Source organism: Peromyscus eremicus, chromosome 18 (genome assembly GCF_949786415.1).
Source record: "Peromyscus eremicus chromosome 18, PerEre_H2_v1, whole genome shotgun sequence".
NCBI lineage: Eukaryota > Metazoa > Chordata > Mammalia > Rodentia > Cricetidae > Peromyscus > Peromyscus eremicus.
The window spans coordinates 40,169,280-40,183,737 of NC_081434.1; the positions used below are offsets into that span (position 1 = coordinate 40,169,280).

At 48.6% G+C, this 14,458-nt stretch overlaps 1 protein-coding gene across 1 annotated transcript in view; it reads right to left on the reverse strand.

The window, feature by feature from the left end:
- Nt5dc3 (5'-nucleotidase domain containing 3) overlaps positions 1–14,458 on the reverse strand; it is a 53,567-nt gene that overhangs the window by 24,146 nt on the left and 14,963 nt on the right. Inside the window, exon 2 of the mRNA XM_059245597.1 lies at positions 7,620–7,804. Coding sequence (XP_059101580.1) covers positions 7,620–7,804 — 185 coding nt within the window. The remainder of the gene's footprint in view (positions 1–7,619; positions 7,805–14,458) is intronic.

The window sequence follows — 14,458 nt, forward strand, 5'->3', positions numbered from 1 at the left end:
GACATACGGACACATCTGAGCCTCAATGAGGACAACGGCTTCAGGAAGAACATGAGCATCCTGATAAAGTCCAAAGTGTCCCCTGCACAGAACAGCCCTGGCGACATTACTACCTCAGTGCACCAGAGGACTCGGGTGTCCCCCCCATGCATGGGTAATTCCCACAGCCCTGGGGCCAGGCTGTGTCCCACCGCAGTTCTCTGAATGGCTAATAATGTCTACAATGTAACCAAGAGTTTCAGAATGCCTGTAAAGGGTCTGGTTTTGCAAAGCTTCTAGTCTGGGATTTCACGGAGCCTGGATTATGAGTCTAACCGAGAACAAAGCTCTTTCAAACCTCACAAAACAGGAAGCAAAGACAGTACAAGCCTCTACGGCATGCTGGCCCCAAACAAAGCACGGTGCTCCCATCCACCCCCACAGTGCACGCACCTGGACAGCAAGCATTTGTTGAGCACATACTTTGTGTCGAGTACTGTGCCAGGGACAGAGGATGCTGCAGAGACCACCACTGACCGTGTCTGTTCCAAGGAAGTCCACTCTACCCTGGCAGCCATGCCACAAACAAGCAGACACTCATGGAGCACAATGCCTCGCAGTGACCCATGCTATAAAGAGGGCTCAGTGTGCGGGCCAGACAGCTGACAGGAAACAGAGGCAAGCCCTGTGTAGTCTGGGAGCAAGCGAGGAAGGAGGCGGAAGGTAGCACCGTCAGGCCTATTAAAAACTCACTTTCGGGAATGGAGAGACAGAGAGCTCTTACACGTATTTATCTTAAAATAAATAAAAGTTAAAAGGAAGGAAACTGGGGAGATGGGTCTGGTTCAGTCAGTTCCCAGCACCTACATCCAGTGACTCCGACCACCTACAGCTCCAGCTCCAGGGGAACCCAATGCCCTCTCTAGCCTCCCTGGACACCCACTCACGTGTGCAGAGACATGCAGAGACATATAAAAAGATAAAATATCTCTTTGAAAAAGACTCACTTGCTATCATGTGGAGAACAAACCTAGAGGCTGACAGGAAGGTAGCTGAGGCTCTCAGAGGTGGACAACTGCTCGGAGGAGGGCGTGGCTTCAGGAGAGAGAAGCAGCCTGTGGGAGCGGGGGGGGGGGGGGGGGGGGGGGGGGGGCACATCTTTAATCCCAGCACCCGGGAGGCAGAGCCAGGCAGATCTCTGTGAGTTTGAGGCCAGCCTGGTCTACAGAGTGAGTTCCAGGACAGGCAGGGCTACCCAGGGAAATCCTGTGCGTTTGCGGGGAGGGAGGGTACACATGGGGTCAGATCACACGGACCAGCAGAGCGCTCACAGCCACAGAGTGACTTCCACCCTGGAGGACAGCATGGAGAGGGCTACAAAGAGTCACTGTGCAGTGGAGAAGTCTAAACATCCATCCCTCAGAGTTAATCAAGGTCGTTGCCCAGTGACAGGTCTCCTGTAGTGATGACCATTTGTGGTGGTATTTTACTTGTACTGAAATGTAATAAATAAAGTTGCCCAGGGGTCAGAGCTATTAGAGCTATAGCAAGAGCATGGCAGTGGTGGCGCACGCCTTTAATCCCAGCACTTGGTAGACAGAGCTAGGTAGATCTCTGTGTGTTCAAAGATACAGCCAACACTGGAGACACACGCCTTTAATCTCAATACCATAGAGGACCTGGAGGGCTGTACATACAGGCAGTGACGAGGCAGTCACGTGTTTGGGTTTACAACCAATGAGAAGCTAGACTATATAAAGACAAACACACAGGAAGTAGCCCCCTTTTTGGAGAGCTCTCTTGGCTGAAGCAGGAAGGGTAAGGCTCTTAGCTCTGACCTCTTGGCTTTCTTCTCTGAATCGGCTCTGTGTTTCTTATTTAATAAGACGGTTGGTTACATCTACAACCATTCCACTTGGCCTCTGAACTCTTCCCCTCAAAACGCAGACTCCAGGTCCACCATGAGGAAAACCAACAATCCAACCCAGGAGAAACACAACCTGCAGAGCCCTCAGTGGTGCGCCACGCTGTCCCAAGCAAGAGTGTCAGAGAAGGCAACAGAGTCAACAACTATGTATGGCCTCTGGCCCAGTGCTCTGCCACAGGTGGACGCCAGAAAGGGTTTCCATGCCAGTATCAAATCTTCCATGTGACAAGGTCAGTCGTAACAAAATGTGGGGAACTGGACATGGGGTACAGACAGGAATCCAGTATTACCTCCTCAAGTTTTCTATTCGCTAAGCCTTAAACAATCTTAAACTGGGAGTCAGGATGCCGGGCTTCGGATCTCAGCAAGCAGGTGACTGCCAGTGCCCTTACCAAGGAGAAGAGGGGATTGCAGGAGGGCTCAGCAGGGAAGGGTACCTGCTGCCAGGCCTGATGACCCGAGTTCAATCCCCAAGACCCACACAGTGGAAAGAGAGCACTGACTTCCGAAAGTGGTCCTGACCTCTGTGCGTTCCGTGCACGCAGCACGCATGTGTACACACAAATACACACACACACACACACACACACACACACACACACACACACACACCAAATAAATAAAAATTGTAACATATATAATATATTATATTATATATACATATATTTTTTTTTTGGTTTTTTTTTTTTTTTTTTTGGTTTTTCGAGACAGGTGTCTCTGTGTAACAGTCCTGGTTGTCCTGGAACTCGCTCTGTAGACCAGGCTGGCCTCGAACTCACAAACATCCACTTTCCTCTGCCTCCCGAGCACTGAGATTAAAGGCCTGCGCCATCTTGCTAGCATGAGGACCTGAGTTTGCTCCCCAGAACCCACGTAAAAAAGCCAGGCGTGTGAGGGGCTGGGGAGTTGCTCACCAGATAAAGGTCTGGCGTCACACACAAGAGGATCTGAGTCAAGATCCCAACACTCATGCAAAAGCCAGGCCTGGTGGCACACATTTGCAACCCCAGCTTTGTGGAGGGCAGGGACAGGTGGGTGCCGGGGACTCAAACTCTGCCAGCCTAGCTAAGCCCAGGCTCAGAGAGACCCAGTCTCAAAAACCACAGTAAAAAGTGCTAAAGGAAGACACCAGCATTGACCTCTGACTTCTACACATGCACACATGCATGTGCGCATGCACACATATACCACATACACAGAATTTAAAAATAAGTAAAAATAAAATAACAAAAATAAAAGTCCAGATGTGGTGGTGCATGCTTATACTCCCAGTGCTAATGCTGGGGAGGCAGAGACAGGTGGGTCCTTGGGGCTCACTGTCCAGCCAACCTGGCCTAATGGGTGAACTCAAGACTAAAGAGAGACCCAGTCTCTAAAACAAGGCGAAAAGCCTGGGGATGCAGCTCACTAACAGAGTGCTCGCCTGAGCTCAATCCCAGCACCCATAAAACTGGGTGTGCTGGCGCACACCTGTAACCCCAGCACTTGGGACATGGAGGCAAGAAGATCAGAAGTTCAATATCAAGGACTATTGGGGATCAGCCCCTCGACAGCCCTTTCCCAGGGTCTGTGGAAGAATCTACAACCAGCTGATAGTCTAATCTTTGACGATATTAAATGAATCTATGTACACGAAACTCTTCAGTCCATTCACTTTATTCTTCTGAATCAGTTCTCTCTCTACACTGCTTCTATCCTGCTCTCTTACTCAGCTCCTCCCCTCTAAGTGCTATCTTAATTCCTTCATCTTAGTTCTGCCCCATCTTGGTCTTTCTCATCTCGTTCTTACCCACCTAGTTCTTCCCCATCAGGCTCTTCCTCATCTTCCATCTTGTCCTTCTAGTTCTCCTCCAATCTAGTTCTCCCAAGTTTCTGAGCTTTACGGTTATACACCCATGCAATAGCATGCTGTGGTTAAGGCAAGGTCACCAGGCTTGAATCCTTACAGGGTCATCAAGGCAGATAAGAGTTTTTCTCAGGCAGTGACTGTCAGGCTTTCTTTTACAACCCAAAAGGGGAGTGGTTAAAAGAGGAGGTCAACTGAGCTAAAATCGGTTAATATATCAGAAAAAAAGGGAATTTATGTGCTCAAACTACATTCCTAGAGGTGGTTATGTAAAGTGTTAGGAGTCTACAATGTTAGTATAAATTATTAGTTTATATATTAGTATAAATTATTAAACTAGTCTATAATGTTAGTATAAATCATGAATGAAATAAAACTGCTTATGTTTCTTTGGGGCTTTAACTGTCTCAGTACCTCGGCTGTGTCATTTACTGGCAGGGTGGGGATCTCTAGACAGCTGTGTCTCAGCTTGATGTATATGGTGTGCAAAAAACCCTTTTGTTCTAAGTTAAATGTCAAAAGGGAAGTTCTAGACTGAGCTTAATTTGCACAAGAAACAAAGCTATGTACCTAATTTCCGCCTGACCTAGGCAGTGTCTCCGTATGGATATTTACCTTAATTCAGGAGATCAGCAGATGGCCTGAAATGCTTATTCTGTCTGCTGTTTTGGTCTTGGATGCTTGAGAAGTATTTCAGATAAAATCCATTGTTAGAAATTCTTGGGGAAGTTATGAGAGCACACATGAAATTCATAGCAGGAAACAGCTGATATATTAAAAGGCACACCAAATACCCCTTGAGATTTGGCTTTTCCTCCAGAAGAATTCCTTGAGTCTTCCAGGTACAGCTTTACCATATACAGCTGAATTTCTACTTCATATTCCTGTGGCTCCTGGCAGTTCAAGGCCACACAGCAAGTCTGAGGCCGAGTGGTGACCCGAGGTGGTTTGAATGAGAATGCCCCTTACAGGCTCATGTTTGAATGCTCGGTTCTCAGTTAGTGGAACTGTTTGAGAAGGATCAGAAAGTATAGCTTTGTTGGAAAAGGTGTGTCACTGGGGTTGGCCTTTGAGGTTTCAAAAGCCCATGCCAGGCCCAGTGTGTCAGTGTGTGTGTGTGTGTGTGTGTGTGTGTGTGTGTGTGTGTGTGTGTGTCCATCTGTCTGTCCGTCCACCCATCCATCCCTCCGTCCCTCCGTCCCTCCATCTGCCCGTCTGCCTACAGATCAGGATGTAAAGCTCCCAGCCACTGCTCCAGCACCATGCCTGTCTGCTTCCTGCCATGATGATAATGTACTAAACCTCTGAAACTATAAGCAAGCCCCCCAATTAAATGCTTCCTTTTATAAGAATCACCTTGATCATGATGGTGACTCTTCACAGCAAAAGAACAATGACTAAGATAACCCCTGTCTCAAAATATAAAAGTAAGGTGGACAGCATTCCAGAGAATAACTCAGGCTATCTCACAGTGTGCATGTGCATACACGCACATGAGCATGCTTACACACGCACAGACATGTACACACACTCCCTCACACACACAGGAAGACATTTACAAAGACGTGAAATTGGAAGATGATAAGAGCTCTTCTAATGTCCCACTGCTCGTTAGTAGACATAGGAAATGAAAGCACTGGATTATTACTCGATTTTTTTTATTTCTATCTTTATGAAAAATTATTCTTGTTTAAAAAAAAATAAAAAGGTAATTTTTAAGGAGCTGAACATTTTATATTTGCTTTCTGAAAGGAGGTTAAATTTCAAACTGACTGTTCTACCACTGTGTATCCCAAACACAGATGCCTTTCCAGCCCTGTGAGCTCAGGAGGTTTTGGCAGGAAGAATGAACCAACACCTCTTGGAAGAAGTGCTTGTGTGATCAGAGCAAGAGGAAAAACCGCATCTGCATCCCTGGCTCTATTAATATGCCTGATACAATTAGTATTATAATGATTGTTATCAAAGCAACAAATAGATACAATGAGACGTCAGTGATCTCCAACGTAGTGGCTTGTCAATCATGATTCTACTTTATCCACTGGCTCGCTCTTCTCTGCTCCCAGATTTCATAAAAGTTTTATGCTCATAAGTTACGGTTTTCATGGATCTTTTAATTTTCATGTCAACAACAACAAAACCCCAGGGCAGAAATGCATTAAAGCTCTGAAGGGCGGCAGGGAGTGCTGGAGACAAAGTCTCTACCCAGACAGACCCGAGTGCAGATCTGACTGTGCTTCCTGCTGCCTGTGGTCTCTAAAGCAGAGCGCAGAAGCAGGCGGGCTGTGTAGATGAGAAACAACGGTACTGGTACTAGTTCTCGCTGGGTGTCTTCTAGACACCAAATGTCTGTAACACAGCAACTCACGTAATGACCACAACACCCCGAGGGAGGCGCTGTTCTTAAACCTGTTTTCCAGAGACACATGGATGAGTGGATCTGGGCCACAAAGGAAGCTACCCAAGCCATCAGCTGGGGAATACACGCTTTCAGCACTCAGCCAGAAGTCGGGGACGGAACAGACAGGAAACTAGGACAGGACCCTGGGTGCCAAGTGACACACGCTCAGAGCACACTGCAGCCGGCCAGCACAAAGTCAGCAGCCATCCAGAGCCATCTCCGAGTGCCTGCTAAAGGACAGTGCAGGTGGGCAGCGAAGGCAGAGCTACCTGGTTACTCAGGGTCTCTTCCTCTTGAAGTAGCACAAATGAAGAAACGTGGCTGACAAAAAGTGTTAAAACAGAAGAAAGCTGATGCTCGGGCTTAGCAACAAGACAAAAGGGTATTTTTGCCAAACGCCACTTCCACATTATGGATCAGGACAACATAACTGGTTAAGTCCACTGAGAAATAAAAGCAGAAAATAAACTTCACCAAATGTTCAGGATCTAAACTAATGGGAACTTTGGCCCCTCTGATCAAGTACCAGGGGGATGGTTTCTCCACACTGATCACACTTCCCTTACAGTTACATCTGAGAGGGGACAAACTGCAGATTTCACAACCTCGGTTTCCAGGTTACTCACCACATCCCAGCCACCTCTGCTGGCCAACCAGACTGAATTACACCCCTCTGCTGTTTCCCCCAACTCCCTGAAAAAGCTACTCTTCTATCTGCTGTGCCTCCTCAGCCCTCTGCTTTGTGTCTCAGGAGTCTACCAGATAGATAGCTTCACAACTGACCGTCCCAGTACCTGATGCCCTCCAGAACAATGTCCATGTCACCCCCTATGACCCTTCCTGCATCCACAGCAGGCTACGGCTCATAAAAGGCACAAACAAAGAAGAGGGAATGATGGGCAGAAGAGCTCAACAGTGAAAACCACCAAAGACAGAACGCTCCGCACACAGAGAGCTTCGGAACCAGAGCAAAGGGCTCTGGTTGGAGACAGAGACCACAGCCACATTTCTTGGGTAGTATAGTGCGTTTAAAGGGCATGCTTGTAATTCCAGAACTGGAGGGCAGGGCTTGCCGACCAGACAGTCTAGCCTAGTTGGTGAGCTTCCCGGCCAATCAGAGACTCTGTCTTAAGCGAGATGGACATGACACCCAAGGTTGTTCTCTGACTCCCACCTGTACACATACCTGCATCCATCCATGTGCCTGCACACACATGAGCACTCATGCATGCATGCACACACACACACACACACACATGTGCATACATGAATGCAACCAGGTTCTAGATAAGTAAGAGTCACCTGGAAAATTGGAACGGACCAAAAACTGCTCATTCACCCTGCAGGCACTCGCTGCAGGGCTTCTGTACAAGTGCAGCGCCTGCCATGATTGCACAAGACTGTGTACTCTGCACACATCAAAGGGGTCAAGGGGAGAGAGGACAGAGAGGTCTCCGCGGCCTTACCCTGTGCTCATTGATGAGAAGGTCCCGAGCAGCGTTGAAGATGAGCGTGTGGAGATGTTTGGAGTAGAATACCAGGGTGTAATCATAATCAAAGCCGTAGATCTCAATGTCCGACAGGCTCATCTCGTTGTTTGAGAAAATGGCATCTGGATTCAGCAAGTTGCTCATGATGGAAGGAACCAATTCTAGGAGCAAAGAAAAAAAAGAATCCGTTATCTCATGGCATGAATAGGGGTTGGATGGCTTCTAAACCAAAGGAGCAGTTTACACATCTGTGTGAAGTTCAGGACTGGCAGGTCCAAGGCCAGGGATGCAGCTCGTAGGGAGAGCGCTTCAGAGAAGAAGAGAAGGAGGGGAGAATGAGCAGGGGAAAGGTAGGTCCGTGGGGACAGAGAGCAGATTGGTGGCTGTGTCGGATGGGTGAGGAAGTGACTGCTACTGAATACAGACTTTCTTTCCAGGTGGTAAAAATATTCTCAGTTTGATTGTGTTGATGGCCATGGCAGAATGCCTTTTATGACTATACTGAAGTCCATGGGTGGGGATCCTGGGAGTCTTCATGTGAGCTCAAAGGTATCTACATGACATCTCAATGCAACTGTCCCTGAGAAAGAACATGTGCTCCAATGTCACAGAGACTGACCTTTTTTTTTTTTAATGTATGCTGGTTACAGATTTTATAAGTATACATCGTGGAATTTAAGCACACCTCACTATCAGGAAGGAAGGAAGGAAGGAAGGAAGGAAGGAAGGAAGGAAGGAAGGAAGGAAGGAAGGAAGGAAGCTAGCTAACATTCAATGTATTGGCTACCAATGCTTTTCTGTATATATCCTATAAGGCTGACCTTACTGGACACACAGGCCTATACGGCAGTCTCTGAAGTTCCTATTCAACCACAAGTTCACATTACCGCAGACTCAGACTGCGACCTTACGCATCTACATAAAACTTCGATATATGTATTGAATGTGTGCACCATAACCAACCCAGTATGTGGTGAGCAGAGGATCTATCAGAGGTGGGATCACCCCACCCACCGTCGGGGTCCACTGCACACAAAAGCAGTTTTGCACTCAATCTCCATTTGAGGGACTGCGATCACTTCACTTTTACGCTTTCTTAAAGGGATTCCACAAATTCTTTCTACCTTGCAATGTCTGCGAGTTCAAACGAATGGTTACCACAGTCTGTGCTGCCAGATGAGGGCTGTGGCTTAGAGCAGAGTGCAAGCTTGGCATGCACATGGCCATTTGATCCCCAGCACTGAAAAAATGATCTTAGGATGGAAGAGAGAATGCTAGTGACCGTACTTCTGTATTATACTGGCATACTTTCCTATTTTTATCCCCCTAGAAAGTAATTCACCTCTAGCCATGGGTTACTACCACCTATGATTTTTAACAAGAGTGAATTCAGAAAGCAGGAGAGTGGCAGGCACTAGTGCCATATGCCATGTCCACACCCAGCTTCCACCTCTCGACATCATTCTCAGATACCGTAGATTGTCTGAACACAGCATCCCGCAGCCATGTTGATAGCTTTCCCAGAACATAATGGAGAATTTGTGGGTTTTTTTTTTCATTTCCTACCCCAAATGACAAAAAAACAGAAAGCCTCTCGAAGCTGTCAGATGTGCTGAGATGCTGCGGTGAAGCACACGATCTCTCTGTGGTCTAATGGACTGGAAAAATCAACTAACCCGTGAGATCTCGGGCTCCGGGGCTCCCTGGAGGGTCTTCAGGGGCGTTTCAGATCAGACACTGAACAGTGTATCGTAAGACAGAAAGGAAATACTCATCGAGGCAGCCATTAGCAGTCCCTGGAGAGCAGCCTCCTGCGCTGACCGTGGACAAACACAGACCGTCCTACACTAAAGGGACATGTGGTTGTATTCTTTTACCTTCTCCCACTTCCGGGATCAGACTCCACGGGAACCAGCTCACAGGGCACCAAGTGCTGAGGCAGGGGCTTTCTGGAGCTAAGGGCAAAACCACCACACACTCTCACAAAATTCAACCTGTCTGGATTCTATGACTTGGGACCAGCACCGGCTTCATCAGAACAGCTGTCAACTCTGTGAAAGTCTCAGCCTGGTCCCACACCTCTGGGCTCAAGTGGTCTTCTAGGTATAGCCTCCCAAACAGCTGGAATCACAAGTGCACACCACTGTGCTGCAGCTGGCAGCCAGCAGTTAATAAGTTAATAATCGTCATGTCCTGTATGCAGTCACAAAGACTTACCTCACTTAATCCTTTCAGCAAGCCCATGGAGTGCATACTGTTATCTTACATGAGTTCAATCGAGGCACAGAGAAATCACATCATTTCCTGAAGGCCACACAACCACCCAAGAAGACTAGCATTTAACCTGAGAAGTCTGGCTCCGGAATCTGTGTTTTAACTCCCTTCCCCCAAATCATGGGATCTGACTGCAATGGTGAACAGTGGACATTTTTCTAAAATCAACGGGAGGACCGGCAAGGTGGCTGCAGACAGGAACACTTGCCGAAAGCCCTGAAGACTTGCCTGTGATCCCTGGAACCCGGCAGAAGGAGAGTGCCTACTCCTACAAGTTAGCTCTGACTCTGCTGTGTGCTGTGGTGTGTGTGTGTGTGTGTGTGTGTGTGTGTGCATGCGCCTGCCACACCCAGCCGATCAATATTCTTAAAAACAAAAACATAAATACATCAAATGGAGTCCATCTATTATTTTTATTTCTATGAACAGCAGCACAGTAGTGGCCAAGGGGCCACCTGGGTAATCAAGAGGTGCTCCCCAGACCTAGTGATGGCTCCAGTCACATGACCAGACCCCCCGCTAGGGGCAGAGTCCCAGCTACAGCCCTGGGAGCTAGATCCCTGGTATATGGTCTTCCCACACCCACCAACTTCAAAACCACACTTCACACCCCGCAGTCTCCAGGCCAGCGACAGTGAATGCAGGAATGAGCACAATTGTGCTCACGCTGACACTTCACATGGGACTGAATCTGCACTACTCCCCAACAAAAAAAAACGACACATTTTCATTAGCGTCCCCCATTCAAAACAAGGCAATTGCCTTGGGTCTCAGGGTGACGGGGTGAGAGGTTCTTTTGGTCACCAATGTGGCGCAGGTCTGAGGAGAGCAAATCAACCGACATTTGAAGAAAATAGGAGGCCGACGGTTCACCCAGGAGAACTCACCCCGGAGGGCAGAAGCCAAGCTCCTCGGTGTCTAATACCAAAGATCCCCGCTATGTGACTGGGGCTGCTGTGGGTGATGCTATTTTCTGAGTGTGACAGGATCATCCAGATGACGTAGGTGAGGCAGGCTTGCTTATGAAGGAACCCAAAGCTCCTCTTTCACAAGTGACCTTTGTGTGGGGAGCTCCAACAGCCTGCTCTCATTCAGGCTTATATTTACAAAAAGCCTGGCAAGGAAGCCTGTTTCACTACCTGAAACGGGGTCACCGTGCACGGAAAACCCCCACAAGTCAGCGCGACAGAGCTGCCCAAGGCTCCCCAGAGCTGGACCCCACCTAAGTGTCACCACCTCAACACCTGGCTGTGTCACACGTTCTCATGAACACAGGCACAAGGGGAAGCGTCAGAAGCCTAATAATGTCACCCAAAATGTGATGTCACGAATACAAAGCCCCTCCTAGTCATGGAACTAACTCTGCAAAAGTAGAAACAGAAGCAGAGTGGTGGTGGTGGCGGCGGCGGCGGCGGCGGCGGCGGCGGCGGCGGCGGCGGCAGCAGCAGCGCACGCCTTTAATCCCAGCACTCGGGAGGCAGAGGCAGGCGGATCTTTGTGAGTTCGAGGCCAGCCTGGTCTACAGAGCGAGTTCCAGGACAGTTACACAGAGAAACCCTGTCTCGAAACACCTAAACCAAAAAACAACAAACACACACCAAGCAGGAACAGGGGCGGGTGCAGATTAGAAAGCGAACCCCTTTTGCACACAAGAGAACAGTGACGTGTACAATTGGTGCTGGGAAGTGGAGAGGCGGCTCTGAAGCTGGTCGTCAGAGCCCCACAAGCCACCGTGAGCTGGAACCTGTGTCCCCCGGCAGACAATGCGGGGTACTGGGAAGCCCCAGCACACTGGGTGGTCTCTGGTCCTCTATCTGCTAATCGATTCCACAAAGCACTGGGGAACAGCCTTTGGCAATCCCAGCACTCAGGAAGCTGGGGTAAGTGTACCAAGGCGGGCCAGCCTGGGCTACACAGTGGCAGAAACCTGCCCCCCCCCAAAAAAAAAAAAGTTGTAAGCATTCTGTTTTGATTTGGCCTTGTGGTTTCTTGCTGTATGATGATAAACTACACCTGTCACAAAATGTATCATCCTAATTATTTGTAAGTGTAATTTGGTGGCTTCAAGTACATTCTCTCCCCCGGGTTCCCACCACCACCATCCAGCTCCAGAGCTCTCTCTCGCAACACTGAAACGCCACACTAACACCACACTCACTAGGTAACACCCCGCCCCCACCCCTGCAGCACACTCCGCCATGTCTCCGGAGTCTGCCTGCTCTTCAGCATGTCTCAGAAGCAGGTCACTCAGCACCTGTCCTTCACATAACGTCCCAGGTCCATCCACGGTGAAGCACTCACCATTTCCTCCCCTCTCCTAACAGTGAGTGGAGGCTGGTCTCTTCTGCCACGGGGCCCCGGGAACCTAACTTAGGCCGCCTTGGCCGGCCGGGCCATCTCCGACCCTCTACTATACACTTCTGACAAAGTCCCACACTGGTTTTCTTAGCAGCTGCACCATTCTTCTGAATTGCTTTTCTTAAGACCCCCCCTCAGAACATCATTCCTTGACTAAATTCTGTCTTCACTGCTGACAAGAAAAGAAAATGAAGAAAAGCAAAATCTGGGTAGAGTCCGTTATCCTCCCTCTATTCACGCAACTATTTTAAACTACATAAAGATCTGAACTTGGGAAGCACAGTTGGGTCAACCTTGTTTGTCCCCTTTATATTCAGAGACGCTCAATGACTCTCCATCAATAAAAAGCGTTCAGTCGGGCAGGGCTGTCACCGTCACAGAGCAAATGTGGGGAGGGTGCCAAGTAGAAAGCCATGGCCTGAGGTGCATCAAGGGATTTCCTCATCTACTCAAAAGGCAAGGTGACTGGCATTCAGCGACCGGGCAGGCAGCCTAGAGAGTTGTAAAAGTTGACCGAGTGGGTATTGGGGAGATGTCTCAGTCAGTAAACGTACCTGCCACTCAAGCAGGAAGACTGACACCCCCACCCCCAGCACTCATATAAAAGGCTGGAAGCAACGGTGTGGGTATTTGAAACCCCAACATTGCATGCAGACAGAGAGAGAACTGGATCCCTAAAACCCGTGGCTAGTCTATCCGAACCAATGTGTTCCGGGTTCATTGAGAGACCCTGTCTCAAAATTTAAGGTGGGAATAAGATCCAGGAAGACACTGGATGTTGACCTCTGGCCTCCGTGAGCAAGCACGCACATACAAGTCTTGAACACCCACATAAACGTACATATAATGGGAGTGAGCGAGACAGTAAGAAAGAAAGAGATGAGGAAGTATATTACTTCTCCCTGGCATTATTCCAGGAACCAGACAGGAATGTGCCAGGAAGGTGGGTTTGATGAATGAGGGTCCCATGGCTGCCGGGGGTAAGCAATGCTTGTGGGCTCTGGCTCTTGGTGCTCAGCCAGTGTGATTTCACCATCTCAAACTTGTGCCTGTCCGGCCGGCCCCTCTCTCCAACCAGAGGAGGGGAGGGAGGGAGGTTACTAATTTCCTCCCTTTCTCTTCCATTCCTGGTTCTGGTCAGCTCTGCCCAACAGTTCCTGAGAAGTCACAACAGGTGGCACCCATCACTTCCAATGCAGCACGTGGCAGATGTGATAGAGATGCCTCAAGACACAGAAGTGTGGAAGGCCACGCAGCCACGTGGAGGTGGGCTGACCTGTCTGTGAGAACAGCTGACCAGAGCCTTCCATTCTCCCAGTACTTGGAGAAACTTGCCCCTCTGAGCACACCACATGTGAGGTCTCAGTATGGTTCCAGTCCTGACTCCAGGGGGAAAGGACATGGCCGGCCCACCACAGTGAGGAGTTCCAAGTAGGCACAGGACATCCTTCTGACAACTGTCGTGTATTTCCCCTGCCAATCATCCTGGCAGGCAGGTGCATTTCTGGGTCTGTTCGGTAATTTCAAGGAAGAATCATTGTTTTGTTTTGTTTTGTCTTCCAAGTCTGGGCCTAAGAAAGCATAAATCCAGAGGAGCAAGGGATCCCTACCAAGAAGCTGGAAAGACACCAGGAGCAAAGAGCAAGGTAAGAAGCAGAGGGAGGGACCCGGTGACGTCACCTCAATGTCCTGCTTTACACCAGCCCATAAAATGCCTTCTCTCTTTTTTTTTTTTTTTTGTTTTTTGTTTTTTGTTTCTGTTTTTCGGGGGAGGGTTTCTCCATATAGTTTTTTGGTGCTTGTCCTGGATCTTGCTCTGTAGACCAGGCTGGCCTTGAACTCACAGAGATCCACCTGGCTCTGCCTCCCAAGCGCTGGGATTAAAGGCATGCGCCACCACTGCCCGGCAAAATGTCTTCTCTCAATTTATCTCTGTGGTGCCAGGAATCCAACCCAGGGCCTGTGCACCCGGACAAGCACTGTAACTTGCTTCTCTTTCAAAACTTTTTTTTTGTCTTAAACTAAGTCAGCTTAAGTTTTTAATTGCTTTTCAAGGATATTCAACTGCTCAAAATTCTTATTCAAAATTTTAAACTTTTGTTCTGAATTAAATGTATTCCCACCTCTCCAATCTTAAACTTTCCTTCCACACTGACTTCAGCAGAATAGGTGATCTGTGGTCT